Source organism: Perognathus longimembris, chromosome 9, assembly GCF_023159225.1.
Source record: "Perognathus longimembris pacificus isolate PPM17 chromosome 9, ASM2315922v1, whole genome shotgun sequence".
NCBI classification, from domain to species: Eukaryota; Metazoa; Chordata; class Mammalia; order Rodentia; family Heteromyidae; genus Perognathus; species Perognathus longimembris.
In genome coordinates, this window is record NC_063169.1 from 67832219 (window position 1) to 67855662 (window position 23444).

The following is a 23444-nucleotide window of genomic DNA, read 5'->3' on the forward strand; positions in this document are numbered from 1 at the left end:
AATATCTGAGAAAAAAACTAAGTATTCCCTACTCTAAACCTCTTCTCCAAGATAACCACTATCCACAGTTCAGTCTTTCCACAATTGTTGTCTCTGAAGTTTTACATACAATAATTAACACAATTATTAGAGGCAATATTAGGACTTGAACTCAGGGCCTTACACTTGCTAGGTAGGTACTCTTACCACTGAGCCATACCTCTAGCCCTTCTCTATGCTGGTTATTTTCAGATAGGATCTTGATGTGTGCCTGGGCTGGGGCTGGCTTCAGTCCTCTTACTTTACACTTCCTGCCACATCTAGGACACAGGTGTCCATCACTGTACACAGGTTGAGAAGAGGTCTTGCAGGGGTTTTTTGGCCTTGGCTGGCTTCAAACCGTGGTCCTCCCTAACTCAGCCTCCAGACTAGCTATGATTGTGCCCCTACAGGTAGCAATGAAATGAATACAGTTTTTATTTTTTGCAGTTAATCAGTTTTGGATTCTGAGTACACATTAGTATAGATGAATAGACAGAGAAATCCCTTATTCCTTTTAATTGGCTTCCTATGGGCTGTAATTTAATTTCCTTCCTCAGTTGATGGATCCTTAAGCTGTTTTCTACTTTTTTTGGCGTTCAGTGCAATGTACTGTGTGGTAACGATACTTGGAACATCTTTGTATTTTTGAAAAATGTAGTTTATGTAGAACATGGGTAAATAGGATGTGAAATGTCACTTTATATCTAGGTTTTCTTAAAAAAATAATTACTTATTGTCAAAGTGACGTACAGAGGGGTTATAGTTTCATACGTTAGGCCGTGGGTACATTTCTTGTACTATCTGTTACCTCCTCAGGTTTTTGTTTTTTAAGTCTTGGGAATGATAAGAAGCATTTTTACCCATTCAAGTAATGGCTTCCCTCCCCCTGCCCATGGAAGCTTCTAGCATATGCACAGGAAGTTGGATCAACGTGAACATTTTCAAGTGTCGGTGTATTCTCCGCTCTGTGCATGGGTGTAGGTCGTGGATCTGGATCGCGGGCTGGTGTTGAATGCGGAAGGGAGATACCTCCAAGATTCGCAAGGCAACCCCCTTCGGGTCAGACTGGGAGGAGATGGCCGCACTATCGTGGGTGCGTGAGAACGGCTTCCTTTTCATTTTACTTAAATTAATTACTACCGGAGACCGAACTCAGGGCCCGGTCACGTCTTATCCATGAACATGTTGCTAAAAAACAGAAGTGTACTGGATTAGATGTAGAATAACTTCTGCCTTCCTTCTCCCTCATTTTCAGTGGTTGCCCTTAGCCAGTTCCTTTCAGCCATGTGGGAGGAATAGGCGGGACTCTCCCTGGAACAGTATTAGTTAACTGTTTCCTGCGAACTCCACCCCTAGACATGTAAGAGTGTGGTACTGTATAGGAAATTAGCCAGAGGGCAGAGGGCTGAGATCTACGACCCATTATCCAGTGCACGTTTCTGTAAGACCTGTGAATTCAGAATAGCGTTTCGGATTTTAAATGATTGCAAAAAACCCCAGAGATGATATTGATGATTTTGGAGCATGTGGTAATTACATGAAATTAACAGTTCAGTATCTATGCACAAAGTCTTATTGGGATCAAGAAGCATTTATTTCATCGAACACGTTTGCTAAGTACTGTGTAAGGACTGAGTCAAATAGTTGTGCTAGAGAACATCTGGCCTGTACGCATGAAAATATTGGCTCTCTGCTTCCGTACAGAAAACTTGCTATCCCTGGTCCAAAGTAACCTTTTCCTCCCTCGGCGTAGTAGAGGAGGGAGATACTGAGTCTTCTCAGGAACGCGTGGCGGGACATGACAGTGGAAGGATGTGTGCATTGGTACAGGGAATGCAGAGCGGTGAAGCTGCAATCGGCTGCTCATGTCTGCACGGCAGATGTTGCCTCCTAGGCTGTTACGCTGCTAGTTATTCCATTACCTCTTGCTGATTAAAATAGAATACAGGAACGCTGAGAGACCCTTTCTACTTACTTTTGGTTTCCTCTGGATCATTCCCTCCGGTTGATTTCATTTCAGATCGGGGAGGAACCCCTGTGGTGAGTCCTGATGGTCTCCCCCTCTTTGGGCAGGGGCGACACGGCAAACCCCTGGCTAGTGCCCAGGAGAAGCCCATCCTGAGTCTCGGAGGGAAGCCCCTGGTGGGCTTGGAGGTCATCAAAACGACCACCCATCCTCCCACCACGACCATGAGGCCTACCACAACCACAACCACAACCGCGGTGCCCACCACCACCACCACCACCACCACGGCTGCCACCACCACCACGGCTGCCACCACCACCACCACCACCACCACCACGGCTGCCAGCACCACCACCACCACCACCACGGCAGCCACCACCAGCCGAAGACCCACAGCTGCCACCCGCCGCGTGTTCCCCCCACGCCGCACCACCACTACCATGCGCCCAACAACCACACTCCGGACCACTACTCGGACAACCACCACCACCACCACCACCCCTGAACCCACCACTCCCACCCCCACCTGTCCCCCCGGGACCCTGGAGCAGCATGACGAGGATGGCAACTTGATCCTGGGTGCCGATGGGATCCCCGAGTGCTACCCTGAAGGTAACCAGCTTCCTCCTAGTGGTAACCCAGCCCCCCTGAACCCGAAGGCTGTGCGTCCAGGGTGGCAAAGCCTGCGGGGAGCGGTAAGTAATGAGCGCAGCAGGACACTGACGAGGGCCAGCTGTAGTCCAAGGACTGTTGACGGTCCTGGGGCTCAGTGAGAGTTGTCAGGCGGGGTGAACCAAGGCGTTCTGCACGGGACATGCCGTACAAAAATGTCAGTCATTGTGTATCTAAAATTCAGTCTTGACGTATTTAGTTTGGTGACCTTTGCGACAATCCAAGTCAGAAATGAATCGGAAATCTATGACGTTAGTTTAAACTGGTGTTTCTTTAAGTGATTTCTGGGACGTCAGTAGATTCGTAGTTGTTACAGGAAAAGAAAGAAAAGGAAAGAAGGAGGGAGGGAGGGAGGGAAGGAAGAGAGGCAGGCAGGCAGGCTTGTGATTATCTGTGAGATTTGGCCATGGTGCACCATTTGGACATTGAATGATCAGTTTCCTTGTGAATCTGTACGGGATGTCGAGTTTCTCCAGTGAGGCTGGCAGCTGACACCAACCAGCCTTCCCTTTGGAAAATGAGAATCCTCACTTGGGTAGGCTTCTTATGGAGCTGCAAGCTTCCCATTGCGTGAGGATGAACCTTCCCAGCCTCGCCACACGTGATCGCGACAGTTCTTCGTGCCTCCCTGTCTTTGCGTGGAGGAAGGGAGCTAGGATTCGATGGGCCAGGCTGCAGTGGAGTGCAGGTCACCGTCCTTTCTGTTCAGGCCACCGTTCAAACTGCTTTGGATGGAGCCGGCCAGCATTGGCCTCAGACACAGCAGAGATAAATTCCTGTTCCTCCCGCAGTGAGATGAGTTCCGGTGTCTGCTGTGAGCTCATCTTTCTAGGCCAGGGCGGCCTGGAGACCCTTCTTTCCTCGCAGGGATCATTTCCACGCTCAGAATCCTTGCTGAGCATGAGCAGCTCCGTTGATATGCCACAAATGCTGTAGCCAACATGAAGATGCTGTTTGAAGTCATTCTTTTCATGGAAGAGTGCGAAAGAAAGAGGGAAAATTAACATCAAATTCACCCAGAGGAACGAGGAAGAGGAACGGTGCAGTTGGGGAGGAAGGAAGTCCTTCTGCTGTTGATCCGGTGAGTACCCATCTGAATCTACCTTTGAATTTCTAGTAGTGACTTCTTCTGCTGCTTATGAGGATGGGTTTTTTTTAAATTTTAATTTATTTATTAATTGAACACAATTTTTTTGACAAGGTGTTGTGCAAAAAGGCTACAGTTACATAGTAGGGCAGTGTGTACATTTCTTGTGATATCTTACGCCCGGTTTTTCTTTCCCTTCTCTAGGTCAGGTAGACATATATACAGTATACAATGTATCAAGAACATATACAGTAGCCACGTGGCCGCGCCCAAGAAAATTCGCCTAGGGCTTTAAATGCAATGTCGATATTAGACAATATGTCGACAGTAGTCTTATATGAACATACATACATAGATTTTGAGCTATTGTATTCCCCTGAGAGGTCAATTTTTGACCTTTATATGTTGAGTAATTGTTTGGTTTTAGTTACATACTGTTGGGTCGCTGCCCCAATCCTGTGGGAAATACCATTTGACAAGCAGTTTTTGGTTTCACAGAGTTGGTCTCTACTGTCTCTTTGTCTCCCTTTGTTAACAGTCATATATCAGGGAGATCATGCCCCTTTGTTTTCTGTGTTCTAGGCTTGTCTCGCTCAACATTATTTGTTCGAGTTCTGACCATTTCCCTGCGAATACCAATATTTCACCATTCCTAATTGCTATGTAGTATTCCATTGTGTATAGGTACCATATTTTTTGGATCCATTCGTCTGTGGAGGGGCATCTGGGTTGTTTCCATATTTTGGCTATTGTGAATTGTGCCGTGATAAACATGGAAGTACAAATGTCTTTTTGATATCTTGGGGTTTGCTGTTTAGGATAGATGCCTAGGAGTGGTATGGTGGGGTCATAGGGTAGGTCTATATTGAGCTTTTTGAGAAACCTCCATATTGTTCTCCAAAGTGGTTGTACTAATTTGTACTCCCACCAACAATGGAGAAGGGTTCCTCTTTCCCTGCACCCCCTCCAGCATTTGTTGTTGCCTGAGTTCAGAGTATAGGCCATTCTAACTGGGGTGAGGTGGTATCTCAGGGTTCTTTTTATTTGCATTTCTTTTACTACCAGGGATGTTGAACATTTCCTCATGTTTCTTTGCCATTTTTATTTCTTCTCTTGTGAAGTCTCTCTTTAGCTCCTTTGCCCATTTCCTAATTGGTTTATTGGGCTTGGAGGGGCTTAGTTTTTTGAGTTCTCTGTAGATGACAGATATTAGGCCTTTGTCTATTGCTGTGCTGGTAAATATCCTTTCCCATGTGGTTGGCTGTCTTTCTGTTTTGGTGGCTATGTCCTTAGCTGTGCAGAAACTTTTTAATTTGTAGTAGTCCCATTTGTCGAGTCTCTCCCCTATTTGTTGTGCCCCTGGGACTCTATTCAGGAAGTTCCTTCCTGTCCCTAAAGTTCTAGTGTCTTTCCTACTCTGTCCTTCAGTAGTTTCAGGGTTTCAGGTCTGATGTTGAGGTCCTTGATCCATTTTGAGTTGATCTTGGTGCATGGTGATAGGCTTGGGTCTACTTTGAGTTTTCTGCATATGGCTGCCCAGTTCTCCCAGCACCAGTAGTTGAAGAGGCTATGTTTATTGCATTGTATGTCTTTAGCTCCTTTGTCGAATATCAGCTGACTGTAAGAGTGCGATTTTATTTCTGGATCTTCAATTCTAATCTATTGGTCTTCCGATCTGTTTTTATACCAATACCAGGCTGTTTTTGTTATGATGGCCCTGTAGTAGAGCTTGAAGTCTGGTATTGTAATACCTCCTGCACTGCTTTTTTTGCCTAGAATTGCTTTGGCTATTCTAGGTCTTTTGCTGTTCCATATGAATTTATGGATTGCTTTCTCTATTTCAGTGAAGAATGTGGCTGGGATTTTGATAGGGATTGCATTGAATTTGTATAACAATTTGGGCAATGTGGCCATTTTCACTATATTGATTCTGCCTACCCATGAGCATGGGAGGTCTTTCCATCTCCTTGTGTCTTCTTTGATTTCCTTTATTAGATTTTTATAGTTTTCATGAAATAGGTTCGTCATGTCCTTGGTTAAGTTGATCCCTAGGTACTTTATTCTTTTTTTGGCTACTGTAAATGGAATTGTTTCCATAATTTCCTTTTCTGTTTGTATATTGTTGGTGTACAGAAAAGCTGCTGACTTTTGTGGATTGATTTTTTTTTTTTTTGGCCAGTCCTGGGCCTTGGACTCAGGGCCTGAGCACCATCCCTGGCTTCTTCCTGCTCAAGGCTAACACTCTGCCACCTGAGCCACAGCGCCCCTTCTGGCTGTTTTCCATATATGTGGTGCTGGGGAATTGAACCAAGAGCTTCATGTGTAGGAGGCAAGCACTCTTGCCACTAGGCCATATTCCCAGCCCTGTGGATTGCTTTTTATCCTGCTACTTTGCCAAAATGGTTTATTAGGTGTAGGAGTTTGGGGACTGAGTTTTTTGGGTCCTTCAGATATAAGATCATGTTGTCTGCGAATAGGGATAACTTGATTTCTTCCTTGCCTATGTGGATCCCTTTGATGTCCTTCTCTTGCATTATTGCTATGGCTAGGGATTCCAGGACTATGTTGAAAAGAAGTGGGGAGAGTGGGCATCCTTGTCTTGTTCCTGAGTTTAGGGGGAATGATTTAAGTTTCTCTCCATTTAATATGATGTTAGCAGTTGGTCTGTTGTATATGGCTTTTATTGTTTTGAGGAATGTTCCATCTATTCCTGTTCTCTCCAAAGCTTTTAATAAGTATGGATGTTGTATTTTGTCAAAGGATTTTTGGGCATCGCCTGAGATAACAATGTGATTCTTGATTTTTGTTCTGTTTATGTGGTGAATTACGTTGATTGATTTACAGATGTTGAACCATCCTTGTGACTATGGGATGAAGCCTACTTTGTCATGATGTATAATTTTCTTGATCAGTTTCTGGATCCTGTTAGCTAATATTTTATTGAGGAGCTTTGCATATGTGTTCATTAGTGATATTGGTCTGTAGTTCTCTATTTTTGTTGGGTCTTTGCCTGGTTTGGGAATGAGTATGATATTAGCTTCATAGAATGAGTTTGGAATTTCTCCCTCTGTTTCTATTTCGCGGAAGAGTTTGAGGAGTATTGGTATTAGCTCCTCACTAAAGGTTTTGTAGAATTCGTTGGTGAATCCATCTGGGCCTGGGCTTTTCTTTGTTGGGAGGTTCTCGATTACCTCCTGTATCTCACCATAAGTTATTGGTTTATTTAGTTGATTTATTTCTTCTTGGTTCAGTTTGGGCAGTTTATACTTCTCTAAGAATTGATCCATTTCTGTAAAATTATTGTTTTTTACTGAGTAGAGGTTCTGGAAATAGCTCCTTATGATTGTTTGAATATCGTGTGTACTTGTTGTAATTTTTCCGGTGGAGTCCCTGATTTTACGTATATGAGTCTCTTCTCTTCTTTTTTTTGTAAGTCTTGTGAGGGGTCTGTCAATTTTATTTATTTTCTCAAAGAACCAGCTTTTAGTCTTATTTATTTGTTGAATGGTCTTTCTATTTTCAATAAGATTTTTCTCTTCTTTAATCTCTTTGATCTCTCTCCTCCTAGTCGATTTAGGTTCTGTCATTTCTTGTTTCTCCAGTTGTTTTAGTTTCATCGTGAGGTTATTCACCTGCTCTGCTTCCATTCTTTTAATGTGAGTGCTGAGGGCAATGATCTTGCCCCTCAGTATTGCCTTAGCTGTGTCCCATAGGTTTCTTTGTGATGTATTTTCATTGTCATTGTGGCTTATGAATTCGTTGATTTCATCTTTAATTTGGTCTGTGGCCCAAGTGTTGGATAACAGTGTGGGGTTTAGCCTCCAAGAATGTGTATAGCCTCTGTGGCAACTGTTGTTATTGAGGGTTACCTTTAATCCACTGTGATCAGATATAATACATGGGATGACGTCAATACTTTTGTATTTGCTGAGGTTCTTTGTGTGGGCTATGACATGGTCTGTTTTGGAGTATGATCCATGGGCTGCTGAGAAGAAGGTGTATTGGGTCTCTGTAGGGTGGAAGATTCTGTATAGATCTGTCAGATCCATTTGGGATATGGTGTTACTTAGGTCCTCAGCTCCCTGGCTGATCCTCTGGGTATTGGATCTGTCTCTTGGAGAGAGTGGGGTATTAAAGTCACCCACTATAATTGTGTTTGCATCTATCTTGTTCTGTAATTCTGTGAGAATTTGCTTGACATATGTAGGGCCTCTTTTGTTCGGTGAGTATACATTTATCACTGTGATGTCTTGATTCTGGATTTTTCCTTGTATTAAAATGTAGTGTCCTTCTTTGTCTTTTTGAGTTGATTTTAATGAAAAGTCCAGCTTGTTTGAGATCAGAATGGCTACACCTGCCGTTTTGGTAGGTGCGTTTGCTTGGAAGATCTTGCTCCATCCTTTCATTTGGAGCCTGTTTTTGTCCCTTGCTGTAAGGTGTGTCTCTTGTAGACAACAGATGTCAACTTTTTGTTTGCGAATCCATTCTGCCAGTCTGCTCCTCTTTATCGGAGAGTTTAAACCATTTATATTCAAAGAGATCAAGGATAAGAGTGTTTTTTCTCCTTCCATTTTCTTGTTGGGCTGTTTTTCCTCTTTTTTTTTTCCTTGTCTTTAGTGAGCTGTTCTTTCTGTTGGGCTTTGGCTATTGTAGTTTCTTTCTGTTTCTGTATGTGTCTCTTGTACGATCTCTGTTAGGTGGGTTTCCCCTCTTAGAATTCACTGTAGGGCTGGTTTTTTATTCACATACTCCTTTAGATCCTCTTTGGTATGGAAAGATCTGGTTTTCCCTTCGAATGTCAACTCCAATTTCGCTAGATATTTGATCCGAGGTTGCATATTGTTAGCCTGTAGTACTTGGATGGTGTTCTTCTACTCACTTCGCACTTGGTAGGTTTGTGTGGAGAGGTCTGCTGTTATTCGAATCCTCTTCCCATTGTAGAAAATTTCTTTCTTCGCTTTGGCTGAATTCAGAATTTGCTCTTTATTCTTGAGATCTGAAGTCTTGAATATTATGTGCCTTGGGCTGGCTTTCCTGGGGTCTGGCCTGCCAGGTGCCTATAGGCTTTGGTTACCTGGATGGGGTCCCTTGTGAGATTGGGGAAGTTTTCTGCAATAACTTTTTTGAAAATATGATGAAGCCCTCTGCTCTGGTATTCGGCTCCTTCTTCTATTCCAATTATGCGCAGATTATATCTCTTGTCTTTGTCCATTAGTTCCTGGATTAGTCTTCCCTGAAGCTTCACCGTTTCTTGGAGTGTGGTAATTTTCTGGTTGTTGTTGGCTGCTTCATCGTCCAAGCGAGAGATTCTGGATTCCATATGGTCGATTCTTTGTGCTGTGGATTCAATTGCGGAGTTCATGAATGTCAGAGAGCTATTTATGGTTGTCAGATCAGCTCGGATCGTGGAAATTTCTTCCTTTAAAGAGTTGTAGTTTGGGCTGGGAATATGGCCTAGTGGCAAGAGAGCTCACCTTGTATACATGAAGCCCTGGGTTCGATTCTCCAGCACCACATATATAGAAAACGGCCAGAAGTGGCGCTGTGGCTCAAGTGGCAGAGTGCTAGCCTTGAGCAAAAAGAAGCCAGGGACAGTGCTCAGGCCCTGAGTCCAAGCCCCAGGACTGGCCAAAAAAAAAAAAAAAGAGTTGTATTTTAAATCTATTTTTTCATGCATTTCACTTCTCAGGATGTTAAGGTCTTCTTTAAAGGAGGTTTGCATTGTATCCATTTTTGCTTCCATTTCTTTCTTGGCTTCCTGGATGTCCTTCAGGACTTCCCCTCTAAACTCCTGGAATTGTTTTCTGATTTCAATTCTGACGATTTCCCTTATTTCTGTTAACATGGCCTCATTTGCTTTTTTATTCTCCATCTCCTCTTCAGTCGTGCTGCTTTTTTGGAGCTGGCAAGTTGGCTTGCTTTTTGATGAACTGTGTTATATTTCTTTGTGATTTGCACATCTGGGGATCTGTGGGTGGCTTCTCTGGTTGGTTTTGTGTTGTTTCCCGCTGGTCCGCTGGTGGGAGCCTTGTGCCCTGGTGTCCTGGCTCTGGGTTTGGGTTTGGCTTTGAACCTTGCTTCCCAGTGGGTGAGCGTGACCTTCTCGGTTGTTGCTGAGGTGGTCACTTTCCCTGCTCTTGGGGGCTGGTAGGTTCTGTGTCTTTCTCTGCGGGACAGTGTCCTGCCGCTGTGCTGTGCTGACCCTAGTGTGCCCCTGGTGGTTTGCTGGTTTGCTGGTTGCTGGTTGCTGGTTGCTGATTCAGCGTGGCATAGAGGCTTATCTCTTCTTTGGTTCTTTTTTCCACTCTGTATCTTGGTCAGAGGAGCTCACCTCTCAGGCAGTTCGCCCTCCTGTGTGGGCTGCTCTGGGGCTGGTGTTGTTGAGGGGCGGCCCACCCACTTGTGCGGAATGCACCAAACTGAGTGGGCACGGGCCGATGGACAGCTCTGCCCTCCTGTGTAGACATGCCTACCAGAGCGGGCGCTGCTGCTGTGGCCCCGCCCACCTGTGTGCTGCCGCTGCGGCCCCATCCACCTGAGCGGGGTACACCTACCACAGCGAGCCCCGGGTTGTTGGGTTGTGCTTGTGCCCTCCCGTGAGTCCGCTGTGGGGGGCGGTATGTGTGGGGCCCAGTGGGATCAACTGTCCGTGCGCGGGTTAGCGCCCTCAGACCTCGCCTCCGCTGCAAGGAGGGACGTGATCGGGCCCAGGTGTCCCTGCTGTGCTGGTATTGCCCACCAGCGCCTGTGATTTTAGTTGTAAAAGTTTCGAGGTCCAGGCACCTCGGGTGGGGCTTGTACTGCCAGCCATCCCCCGGCCCCTGTTGGGAAGGGGGCGGGGCCTATTCGGCCCATTCAGGATCTTGGGCGGCCTTGGGGCTGCTCCACCCTTCACCTGCTAAACTCCTGTGTCTTCCCAGAGCCTGATGGGGCCTTCCCGCCTGATTTGGGGGTTCTTTGTTCCCTTGGGGTGGGGAGGGGGAGGGGGAGGGAGAGCTAGCTTCTTTGTAGCGCCTGGGTCTCTGATAGCTGGTCTCCCGTTGGGGGAGGGGGTAATGGGGGACTCACTGGTCCTGGATTGTGTGTGTGTCCCGCGCCGCCATTGGTCCTTCAGGTGTGGTGAAAGGTCGTGGTGGCGTCCCCGGCTCTCTCCTGCACCGCTGGGTTCCCCAGCCGCTTACGTCCGTCCGTTCCCGGTGTGGACCCGAACTTCCCGTCACCGCTGTGGCCGTATGTCTTGGTCCGCACTCTCCCTAGTGACCGTGGGGTCCCGCTGTCTGGACTCTGCGCTCCTGGCAGCCTGTCTGCCAATCGCCGGGTTCCCCTTTCCCAGCCTGGCCCTGTTCGTGCCAGGGTCTACTGGTGGGGAGAGGGTGCCCTGGAGATTCTCTGGCTCCGTGTAGGTTTTCAGCTCTTCTTTTTTACTCCTTTTTGTTTTCCTGCGTTTCTCCACTGCTTCTGGCTGCTGGTTTTGCTGGATTGTTGATGGGATGTTGGGTGCTGGAGTTCCCAGCTCGCTATTCAGTTGGAGCAAGTCGGGGTGCCTCCCTACTGTGGCAGCACCATCTTCCTCTCTCCAATGTGTTTGTTTTTAAACAGAAGTTTAATTAAAACAGATAAATGCGTTAAAATTGGTTGTAAGCAAGAGTGATTAGAGTCTGATTATAATTACATGCATTTTATTTTGCTCTTTAAAGGTCTTATAGCATATTATTTTCACATGCTTTTTCTTTTAGCTTTAATTTAGCATGAAAATTTGTGTCTCTTCTTTTCTCTGTAAGTCATATTTACATATATGTTACTTTACTTAGATGCATTCTTCAAATTCCCTAGCTCAAGCCAAAGAATGATCTACTCATAGGCAGAATTTTGAAAACTAGAACAAATCCAAAATCTCGAGGGGGCGGGGGGATTCAAGTTTGGGAGAACAACATACCTTTATACAATATTTTAACATAGTACATGTTATCATTTAAAAAAATACTCTTGAGTGGCCTTTTATTTTAAAATGACTCCTGTGTCACTAGCAGCTCACACATTTCTTCGTTGCATGTGTGCAAATTGTAGTTATCTCTGTCCTTCCAGGTCACTTTTGTTAATACACGAATTGCTGCACATGCTCAGTGGCTACCACTTGCTGAGTTTAGGGACGAGAATGTAGTCCTGAGAACCCCACCACCACCAGGACATGGGTACCCATCCCTTCCCAAAGTGCCCCCCTCCCATCTCTCTTGTTCCTCCTTCCTCTTTTCCTCCATCTCATTTCTTGGAGTCGCCTCTTTCTCTCCATCTCTAAGCCGACCCCATCAGCCAAACACTCAGGAGAGAAAGAGACAGAGGAAGTATGTGGTTCCAGAGATGGCTTGAGGTTTGAACACAGTGAGTCAAAGGGCTCCAGAAAAGCCTATGCGCCCTCTACAAAATACATTGCATGTCCCATGGCCACAGCACGCACAAGTGTGTTCCCTGACTTCTGCACCCACACTTGGAGTGGAGAGGTGCGATGTCAGAAGGAGGGCCCCTCTGGGGAGACCTCTGCAGAGCCACCAGTGTCTCAGCCTACCCCAGCTCTGCCGCTCCTCCATTGGGCTGAGTAGAGTCCAGTCTGCCATGTCCTCTGTGAACGCTGGCTGGGCTCCGTGTGGTGTATACACTGATCTTTGCTCAGCAACATGGTGGCCATGGCTTTTTATCTTTCCAGCAGTGTTGATTGCTGTAGTGATGATGACTTGGTACCTACCTGCATTAGTGGTCACTGAGGAGCATCAGGGAAGGGCAACGGGGAACCCCGCCCCCTCCGCCCTCCTTGGGGCGATCGTCTGACAACCCCTTCCACTTGCAGAGCCCTAACATTTTCTTTATAGCTCTCCAGTTTCCAAAGCATCTTCCCAAATCTGAGATTCTTGGCTCTCCTTGTTAAGTCATGCCCCCCTCCTTTCCTTGAAAATACTGCTCACAAATAATGTTCTAGAATGTATTTGGGCCACCCAGTCATGCAGTCATTCAAGCTGTATTTCTGGGTCCTTCCTCAGATGCCGTCTGTCTCTGCAGGCACAGATGCGTTTTATATGCTTGTTTCCTCTGAATCATTTCATTTACTTCTCTCTTCACACACACACACACACACACACACACACACACACACACACACACACTGTTTTTTTGTTGCTGTTGTTTCTTTTTTTGCTTGACCTGAGTTTTCTATTAGATAACACACTCCTAGGGTACCTGAGAGAGCAGCTTTGCTCCATCTGCAATTCCTCAAGGTGCACAGCCATCACTGAGCATCTAAACACTATGAGATAGATAGAGGTCTTGACTGTTTTCTACTTGGGAAGTAAAAGCACTGGTCTTTGTTTTTCAGGTCCTTTCTACAGCTCATTGACAAGCCATGTGTACTTGGAAATGTTCTGAGCCTGATGAATAGTCAAGAGGTTGTAACATGCCTTATTGCATGGAGCAAAAACAACAACAACAACAAAAAATCAGCCACAATAGAAAACAGTTCCACCTTGCCTGACTTGTTCTCCCGACAGAGAATACAGAGAGAATAATTGAAATCCTCTTGAGCTGGACGCCGTCAAGGCTGAAAATATGCCTGGATTCCAAGGGTTGTTATTTCACGTCTCCATCTCAACTATGAACAGTCAACCTTTTCTCATATTTCTGTTTCTCTGTAGAGCTCAGATTTTTTTAATTTTTCACCCATTTTCATGACCACGAGTAAGCTACTGAAGAGAATAAAAACTACCCTACTATGGTTAATGAACTGACAGCTACATTTACATGGAGAGGTTCCAGCTGGTGGCATGAATGTCATAATATGTCCAGTTCTGTGTGGTTCCAAATAGTTCTGGGTAGTTCCAGGTAGAACAAAATCAAGCTTTCGAAAACAATTGTGAATAGACTTCATTACATCTGGAAGTTATCTTTTCTCAAAATCAAGATACTGAGTTGGAAAATTTTTGCCTGTGTTGACTTGGTCTTTAGATAAAAAAGTATTAAGTTGTTCAATAGGATGTTCATTTATTACAGAGGCCATAACTGTCACTCATCTCAAGAAATGATCTCAGCTTTCAAGTGTCTTTCTGTGAACTGCTGCATGAAGCACGTATTTTAGCACCACAAGGAATTAACATCAATGCCAGGAACCTGTGAAGGGAACAATACACTTTTCCTCTTCCTGCTCATCCCGGGATGTAAAAATCGCACAATTTATTCATTTTTGACCCGGATAATACAATGATAACCAGGAAAAGTAATACTAAAAGTCAAAAGTTCCTAAAGTTCCTACAAGTTAAGTTGACAGAGGAAGAAAACAGTAGGCCGGGAGTCAACGGCAAAAGAACTCCACACTTCAGGGCGTGGGAACCTGAAAACTACTTTGTGACAGCTCAGAAGTAATTGGTCTTGGATTTGGGCATGTTGACCTTGGCATGACCCATGGAAACATCCAATTGTGTCTAATGGGTTTTTCATGAATGGCCCACCTGTCCCTGAAGGCCAGGGACTTGTAAACATTCACTGGTCCCGCCCGACAGGCCAGGATGGGGCTGGTAACGCCGCAAGGGTGTGGCAGGTGCTGGCGCTTCTCAACGGCTGCCGGGGCTTCCTGTCCTCATCTCCTGAAGGGCTGGACAGCCGACTCTCCATGTGCCACTGCCCTGTGCAACAGCCGTCTGTTTTAGCACATTAACACTTTCTGTGCCAGTATTGGGCTTGAACTCAGGGCCTTACACTTCTGCATGGCTATTTTACTCAAGGCTCATGCTCTCATCATGAGTCCTAGCTCCACCTCTGGCTTTTGGGTGGCTTATTGGAGATCAGAGCCTCATATATTTTCCTTCCTGGGCTAGCTTTGAACCATGAACCTCAGAACTCAGCCTCCTGATGAGCTAAGATTACAGGCCTTGGTCACCAGTGCCTGACTAACACCCATGATATTAATCAAACCAGGGTCCAAAAAGAGGAATAGACTCATTACACTGGAACATTTCTGAGTAGTGATGGATAATTACCTAACAATAAAAATATGTCAGCCTGGGGCGTATGGTATTTTCTTTTTTGTAAGAGGAGTTGATACACGTTCTGCCTCATCTCATCCCAGTGTGGAGTGGTGCTTCTAACGTAGCACTGTGACACGTCTGCAAACAACTTGGTTGGTTCAACTTCTGAAAGCAGAAGCAGTTTTATAAAGCGCATAGGCTTTGAAGCCAAGGGTCTTAAGTTCAGATTCTGTCACTCCCTCAGGCTGCGAGTCAAGGAGCATGATAGGCCTCTGAGAACCCGGCACCCCTGCTGAGAAGAGGGTGGGTGGGCTGAGTTGGCAGAGGGATCCCCAGGAACCGAGAGGTGTTAGCCTCTGGCCAAGGGACATTTGCATTGTTCCTTTCTGAGTCCCAGAGGGAGAGAGCACCACTCTGGAGTTCTGCTGGACTCTGGATAGGTGAGGAGGTGCTGGTGTCCCCGGCTTAGTTCCATGAGCCACTCAGGTGGATAATTGTTATGTTGTGTCCTGAGGCCCAACTCAGAAAGTACTGGGAAGAACCACGGGATAAATCATCCTTTCTCTCCCTCCCCAGATGACTTCTCGGGCCTGGAGACAGACATAATACCTACAGAAGAGGCTTATGTTGTGTACGATGAAGGTACGAGTGGATTCTAAGCCATTTGTATATTTTTCTTTCTCTCCCCAAGGATCTGATTTTAGGTGGATGATTTCCAACATAATTTCCTTTGGGCTGCCTTGAAGTGGTCGTGAAAACCATCACGCCCCTTCAGGGGTCCCTGTTGAATTCACCTTTGATCTAAAGGAAAGCCACACACTTCACAAGCAAATGCAACTCCTCATCAAGTCCCTCCCGGCTCTCTTACTGGTGAAGAATACTGAAACTGCTACTGTCCTGGCTCTCTGCCCCACCTCCACTTGCCAAACCATATGGTTTAACTATCATCTGGACTTCCTTCCTTGACTCTTTCTCACACCTTTTTTCTTTCTTCCCCTTTTATAATTACATACAAAATAGGATGCTTCTAGATGTGTTGTTTCTTATAATAGTATCTTTTCGAGTATAGTAAGTTCAGGAATATTAAATGGGCCAGGAATGGTATGGTGGCTCACTTCTGTATTCTTAGCTACTTGGGAAGTGGAGATCTGGAGGATCTCAGTTAGAGACTAGACCTTTCGGAAAGTTCAGAAGCCCCCTGGGTGTGTTGGTACATGCCTGTCACCCCAGCTATGTGGGAAGATTAAGATGGAAGAGGAAAGCATAGGCCATCTCTTCAGATCCTATTAAAAAATAATGAAATCCTTTCATTCCATCCTTTTTTCCAAAAAAGCTATGAAGTATGGTTCAAGTGGCACAGTACCTTCCTACAAAGCATAAAGCACTGATTTGTAAACCCCAGCATTGTGCATGCACATGCCCATGTGTACACACACACACACACACACACACACACACACACACACACACACACACACACCTCTGAAGTGCCTTTGGCAGCAATTGGAATAGCCTCTCAAGAAATGACAACTGACGCTGTGATTATTCTTGGGGCCTGGAGAATTCCTTGAGTGTTCTGCACGTTGTCTCTGTAGTTCAAAAGTTCATATGGGATCTTGGCCCCACCTGGTGAGGACTTTGACACCTGAACTCAGGATGAGCTCAGAATTTGCACACACACACCCCTCACCCTCCTCCCGCCACCAGCCTTGTTTTAAACTACAGCTGTGTGAATAATGTCACCTTTAATGCTGTATTTATGTCTAATCAGATTTGATGTAGTGACTTAATCCACCACAGTATTCAAAGAAAACTTGATTTAGAAAAACAACAGACGTCAGGAAGCTAAGGAGGATTTCTTGGCACTTTGAAAAACACTCAGTCTTTGGACGGTTGAAGCACGGTATTATTGTCTTTTTAAATGTTAAAAAAAAAAACCAAAACCTCAGTTTTCTTTAGATCTTTAATCTTACCTTTCTCTCCAGCAGAGGAAAAATAGACTGTACTCAGATTTTCTTTTAAATTCAAGTTTATTTACTAACATGACCTTTCATGGCTCTAAAAGGGAAAGAACATTGGGTCGGTAACATGGGTTACTGACAACCGATGCTGTTAGTCTTCTTGGGGCCCCACAAGTTCTAAAGGTTCTAACTTTCAAGGGTCCGCACAACTCTCACCTTAAAACCCTGTTTTTGTGGGCATATAGTTTCTTATTTATCTTCCGCTCTTATTATCTGCGGCCATTTTTCTACAGGGACAGAAGTGGAGAGAAATGGTATATTACAAGAAACAAAATTATGTGTAGATTCTTTGGGGGAGTGGCCACAGTTGAATCTTTTGACTTCAAATGGTGCCCTTCTCCTGGAAAGGCCCCATTACCAAGCTTTCCTCTCCTTTCAGATTATGAATTTGAGACTACCCGGCCACCAGTACCAGATACCACCACGCCCTCCACCACACCGAATGTCATTCACGAGGAAGGTACCATCAGCTCTTTCCCTGAGCAAGAGTTTGATCTGGCAGGAAAGAAGCGATTTGTTGGTAAATATAACTCTCTTAATTGGATAAACATGCTGTTTAACTTTCCCCTTTTGAAGAAGAGTGTAACTAATTCCTTGGCCAAGACATTGCCCAGGCAGGGTGAAGTTTCCATTTGGGGTAATTTAGGGAGTTGGTCTTGTTTAGATGCAAAGGGATTTACTTTCTGCAAAAGTCAGAAGAGGGGAGGATCTCAAGGACAGTTGGTGTCTGACAGAGGAGAGTTTAAAGAGGCTGCCCTTGTAGTCTAAGAGCCAGAAACAAAAAGCAGTGCCATCATGGACCTCTGTCAGTCTATCGACAACAGTTTCCCTATGGTAAGCTTTATTACCAGGCCCTATCCACACGTGGTTTGTTAAATTCTCCCCAAAGGGTTAACGGCATGTGGAGGGGTGTCACCAAGAACCTCTAGCGTGGAAATAAACAGAAACAAAGCTGGGTTTCTCCAGTTGTTTCCTGGAAGTTCCTCCAGAAACTCATGTTTCTCCTCTATCTCAGTAATTAAACCAATTTAAGTAGGAAATTTTCTGTAGCTAAACTGTATTTCATTCTCTTTCCAAGTCTTCTTTTTCCCATGCCCTGAGTGAACTTCACTGATGAGACAGTTGGATTAATATGTTAGCAAGTAGAGACAAGCAACAGCTTAAATTAATATCACACTTTTCTGTTTCCAAAACAAATACCCTGCCATAAGCAGGGAAGTCTTCCAGCCAAGATGCAGTAATGGATGGAGTGTCTAAACCTCACGTTCTTGAGGAACAGGAATATTGCTCTGAGGTAGCATTCCTGAGTCAATGCCGGTGCTTGCCCAGGGGGTGCCGATAGCCAGCTGAGTCCACCAAGTGCTCTCTCTGTTCTTATAGTTCCACGGCAGAAGTGAGAAAGGATTCAGCACTATGATTAGCTGTCCTACTGAGCACTTCCAAACACTGATAGGCTTATCATGGTCTGGCTGTTTTTCTTATGACTATAACTTCCCTATAAGGCATAATAGCTTACTTCCCAAAACTTTCTGAGGAGATCCACAAATAATCCTTGTAGGCCTAGTTTCATACTCATAATTGGAAAATGGAAGTGCTAAGAATTTGTATTCAATCCCAACAGCTCCTAAGAATGAGAACTTAGCAGCCAAAGGTGCAACGGACTCTAGGAATTACTAGAATTGCGATGCGAAAACACACGCATATTCCATGTGTGCGAAGCCCAGCCTCAGTTTCTTGGCATTTCTAGCTTACAAGCTTCTAGCTTGTGGGTTGGGGGCAGATTTGCCTTTGGAGCCTTTAAATGTGTGCGTGCTGTCTGCGCCAAGAGGCTGGGGTCTACAGTGCCGCCAGCTCTCACCTTGCCTCATCCTCAGACCCCTTGAAATGACTGAGATCCCAGAGCTACAGCACACCCACGAACAGTTGCGGGAAGGGATGGGTGTTGTAGAGAGGCGCTTGGGCCAGGCCTTATGCACAGATAACCCAGGTGGCTGTGGATTCACGGAGCCCTAGGGAAGGCCACTTCGGGCTGAAGCTCGAAATGTCATCTTGCTTCGTGGATGTTGCCTTCTGGTCCCACGATGCTTGGGGAAAGCATTGTTGTGAGAGAATGCCAGCTAACTGTTGGATGACTGCCTCACTCTAACATACACCTTTCCTGACTCACAGTTTTCCAAATGTTTGGGCCTAGGGATGGGGAAATGCTGCAAGGTCAGACTTCTTGGGGCAGATGCCGTGATTCTGTCTCTAGAATCCATCAGCAACCTGACTTGAATGCCTCGGTTCTTTCTAGCTCCGTATGTGACGTACCTAAGTAAAGATCCCTTGGCCCCGTGCTCTCTGACGGATGCTCTGGATCATTTCCAAGTGGAGAGCCTGCACGAGATCATTCCAAATGATCTAAGGAAGAACGACCTGCCTCCCCAGCAAGCTCCTCGCAACATCACCGTGGTCGCGATGGAAGGCTGCCACTCGTTTGTCATCGTGGACTGGGACAAAGCCACCCCTGGGGATGTGGTAACAGGTGTGTCTTGGGAGATGCTCACAGTTCCCACTGATACACAGGTAGGAAGTATAGACAGTCAGGGATGGATGGATGAATAGATGGGTTCCCAGATGGGTGTGTTTGGTGGAAAGGGCAGATGTCTTCTTCCAGTGGGATGGAATATTGGTAAGCCTGAGAGTGGTATAGAAAGAGCACCGGATGGAAGTGAGAGTCCCGAATCCTAGTCCCAGATTGGTTGATCTGACTTGGAGTTGACTACTTTATCTCCCTGGGCCTTGGTTTTCTCATATGAAAAATACAATTCAGGGCTGGGAATGTGGCTTAGCGGTAGAGTGCTTGCCTAACATGCTTAAAGCCCTGGTTTTGATTCCTTAGCACCACATACATAGAAAAAGCCAGAAATGGCGCTGTGGCTCAAGTGGCAGAGTGCTAGCCTTGAGCAAAAAGAAGCCAGGGACAGTGCTCAGGCCCTGAGTCCAAGGCCCAGGACTGGCAAATAAATTATAATTCCATCTCTCACATCCTGCAACTCTGAAAATGGCTAGGAAGCCATCTGAAAGGATCACGAAGGAGCTCCTGCTGAATCCCGACTCTTCCTCTCCCCCTCATTCCATCCTGCTGGATGCTTTGAAACCAGCCTGAGTACTCCCCAGTTCCTTATGGGGGGAACTGAATGTGATGGAGAAATGCCAAAGACTGAGCCTCCAGGTCTTGGCTTATGAGATGTTTGTTAGTTCAAAACCCAGCAGATGCACCGGTACCCCACGTGGAAAGTGCATGATTCTAACGGAAGCCGGAGGTCATCAGAGGAAGAAGTATTTTATGGAGGGAGCAGCAGTTGGGTTAAGCCTTGCTTTGACCCTGAAACTTGCTTTAGCCCCTAGTTCTAGTTTTGGACTTTCAAGTCCAAGACTTTGTGGGCTCATTTCTCTAGGCCTCGGATCGGGGCTCCAGATGGTAATGGTGAGGAGTGTGTGGAGCAGCAACACCGCACATCTAATGTTCAGGGAGCAAAGAAGAGAAAGTGGGGGGTGGGGGGGTGGGCCCAGAGTCCCTTTGAGGGCATACCCCCAATGACAGAAGGACCTCTCATTACTGTCTGTCTGCTGAAGACTCCATCACTCCCAGGAACGCCACCCTGGGAACAAAGCTCTGACAAAAGCTGCCTTTCAGGTGGGGGGCTGAGGGGAATACTGTCTCCAAAGCCACAGCAGGAACAGTTAATTGAATGGCAATGAACGTATTCACTGAATGGCCACAACGAAGACTCTCCTTCAGGAAACAGTGTGGGGAGGGAGGGCTTCAGAGCCTCGTTTGCCCGCGTTCTGGTTCTAACATCCTTACTCACTAGCTGCTGATGTTGGTTGCCAGGGAAAGAGCTGCCTGTCAGATGTATTGAATGGCATGGATCTCTTTCCCCTTCTTGACTTTAGTGGTGCATCATATCTTTCACATAGGTTAGCTCCTCCTACACTCCCCCTGGAGGCCCTATGGACTATTCCAGAAGGAGCCCCACTTCTCTTGACTTCTTGGTGATTCTCTTACCTCCCGCACTCAGTGCCATGTCCGACAAGCAGCAGTCGCGTGGCAGATTGAGTGAGGTAGTGGGTGGGAACTCAGACAAGGCATGTCACCTGGTGTAAGACGAAGCTTTCTCATGTGTCTGAATGAGGTTCGCACAACTTGCTCTCACTGCTGTCCCCAGAGCTGCCAGTGCTCGCTGCTGCCCCCTCCCTGTCCCACCTCTGGTGCCGTTTGGTTCCTTGATGCCCAGTGTTCTTTCCTCTTCCCATTTCCAGGGTACCTGGTCTACAGTGCGTCCTATGAAGACTTCATTAGAAACAAGTGGTCCACTCAGACTGCATCAGTCACCCATTTGCCCATTGAGAACCTGAAGCCGAACACAAGGTATGGATGCCAGTCATTCTGCAAACAGAAGAAGGGATCTTTGCTCATGCTCCCAGATACCCTTTGCTTGAAAGCAAGTTAACCCACACATTTTTTATGGTTTCCTTACATCCCCTGCATGGTTCTTAGGGAATGTCAACGAACGCTAAATATGTGCCATTTTTACTTAGGAGAAATTACTATATAGGTTGTAATGTTAAGTTATTGTGGTTATATCTTGTTCCTTATTTTGCTAAATACTTCCTACCATCAAGGAAAAAAAAAGTGTTGAAGGTTGAGTCACCAGTGTGAGGGGCACATTGGGGAGATGAAATGTTATTGGAGCAGCAGTTGCTAAACATCTTAAGTAGAATGGTGTGGAAGTTGAGACCATTCTAGAAAGGTGCATTTCACACATGAATAAGGGTTGCATAGCAGTGATTCCTATAGGTAACCCTAGCTACTCAGGAGGCAGAGATCAGAGATCAGGAGGACTGTAGTCTAAGGCCAGCCAGAGCAGAAAACAAATAAGGAGACACCCCCCCACCGCCCCCGTTTCAATCAAGAAACCAGGCATAATTGTGTGTACTTGTGATTCCAACCACACAGGCGGTCATAGGTAGGAGGATAATGTTCTGAAGCTGGCTCAGGAAATCTGTGAGACCTCACCTGAAAAAATTACAATAAAAAAGGTGGGAATGTGGCTACAGTGGCATAGCACCTGACTAGCAAGTATGAGGCCCTGAGTTGAAACCTCAGTACCCCACACCCCAAAGTGACAAGCTTGTTTTCATAAACTGAGCAGTGGCTGGCTGGTCAGCACATCACCATGGTAGCTAGAGTTAGTAGCATTCCATGAGAAATAGGCACAACTCATTCCTATGGGTACAAAGAGGATGAGCAATTATTCCTGGCTTGGGGAGTGGCGACCCTCAAGTACCTTTCACATGTGTGAGCAGGCAGGTGCCTGTTCTCTGGCTCTCCGGAAAAATAGAAATCTCTGGTTTATAGTATTTTCCAATTCCTGTTATGTAACTACTCTACCACAGTTAATTTCAAGCTGCCAAAGGTCCTACAGAATGCCTGTATAGACTGCGGATGGCCGTACGCCAGCATGGGGCACAGACCCAGCGGGCATGCTTGGCAAAGATCTCCAAGTGGCACGAGGGTGGGTCTGTGGTCCAGCTTCTTTTACCAAGGCAGAGGAACGTGGAGAAGCCTGGCACAAAATTGTCCCAGACATTTGCTGCAGAGCAGAGAATCTCGCCATGGCCCCCAGCGCTGAGAGATTTCTGAGAATGCCCTGAAAACTCTCAGGACGCTGCAGTGTGCTGTTTAGGCTCACTAGAATGGAGCCATCATAAACGGTTTGCCACTTCAGATTTGGCAAATGAGAATCAAAACACAAAGTTGAAAAAGCACTTTCCTTTCCTTTTCCCTGATAGCAATGGAGAATTGATTAGAGAAAACAAAACCAGTACAATGGCAGAGGCAGAGTTAGCAACTGTTTTTTTTTTGTTTTGGGGTTTTTTTTGGGGGGGGGAGGGTTGCAGAATGGCAGAGCTGCTATAGCCCAGCTACCCACTGCTTCAGTAGCCGAAGATGCTCTCAGAACTGTGTCACAATCACTTGTGACACAATTGGAATCCCACTCTCCTGACCCCTCCCCTAATAAAAGCGTGCCTTCTACAGAAGGAAGTTAATTTTTGAAGAAAATTAAGCAGTTTTTAACTTGCAGTGATGGCTTATTTGTCCTTGTCAGCGGCATTGGTTTCAGTCTTAATTCACTAAACTCTTTCCGAGTGTTAACATTGGACCAGACACCATTTAAGAATGCAAAATGGAATACTCATGGCCCTCATAAGTTTACAGTCCTGACCTCATGAGCTTACAGTTCTGTCCTTTTGAGTTTACAGTCCTGACCTCATGAGCTTATTATAGTACTGTCCCCAAGAGCCTACTGGCTGGCAGAGAAGACAGATTAAATAGAAAAAAAAAACATAAATATGTCTATGCCCACTGGTCAGTATCAGTAGGAAACACAGGAGAATACTGGAACTGAATACTCTAGCTTTTGTTGTTGTTTTTGCTTGAGCCTGGAGTAGAAGAGGAAGTGAGGAGAACTTCCTGGGAGCAGGGTGGGGGGGGGGGGTGGGTGGGTTTGATTTAAAACATAAGAAACAGTGAAGCTACTGGGCGCCGGTGGCTCGGGCCTGTAGTCCCGGCTACTCCCGAGGCTGGGATCTGAGGATCACTGTCTGAAACCAGCCCAGGCAGG

General features: G+C 45.9%; 1 protein-coding gene across 1 annotated transcript in view; it reads left to right on the top strand.

The window, feature by feature from the left end:
- Fndc1 (fibronectin type III domain containing 1) overlaps positions 1–23444 on the top strand; it is a 64755-nt gene that overhangs the window by 30429 nt on the left and 10882 nt on the right. The window contains 7 exon segments of the mRNA XM_048354558.1: positions 1003–1114; positions 2042–2273; positions 2364–2599; positions 15329–15394; positions 17153–17293; positions 19067–19297; positions 21079–21187. Of these exon segments, the coding sequence (XP_048210515.1) occupies positions 1003–1114; positions 2042–2273; positions 2364–2599; positions 15329–15394; positions 17153–17293; positions 19067–19297; positions 21079–21187 (1127 nt within the window).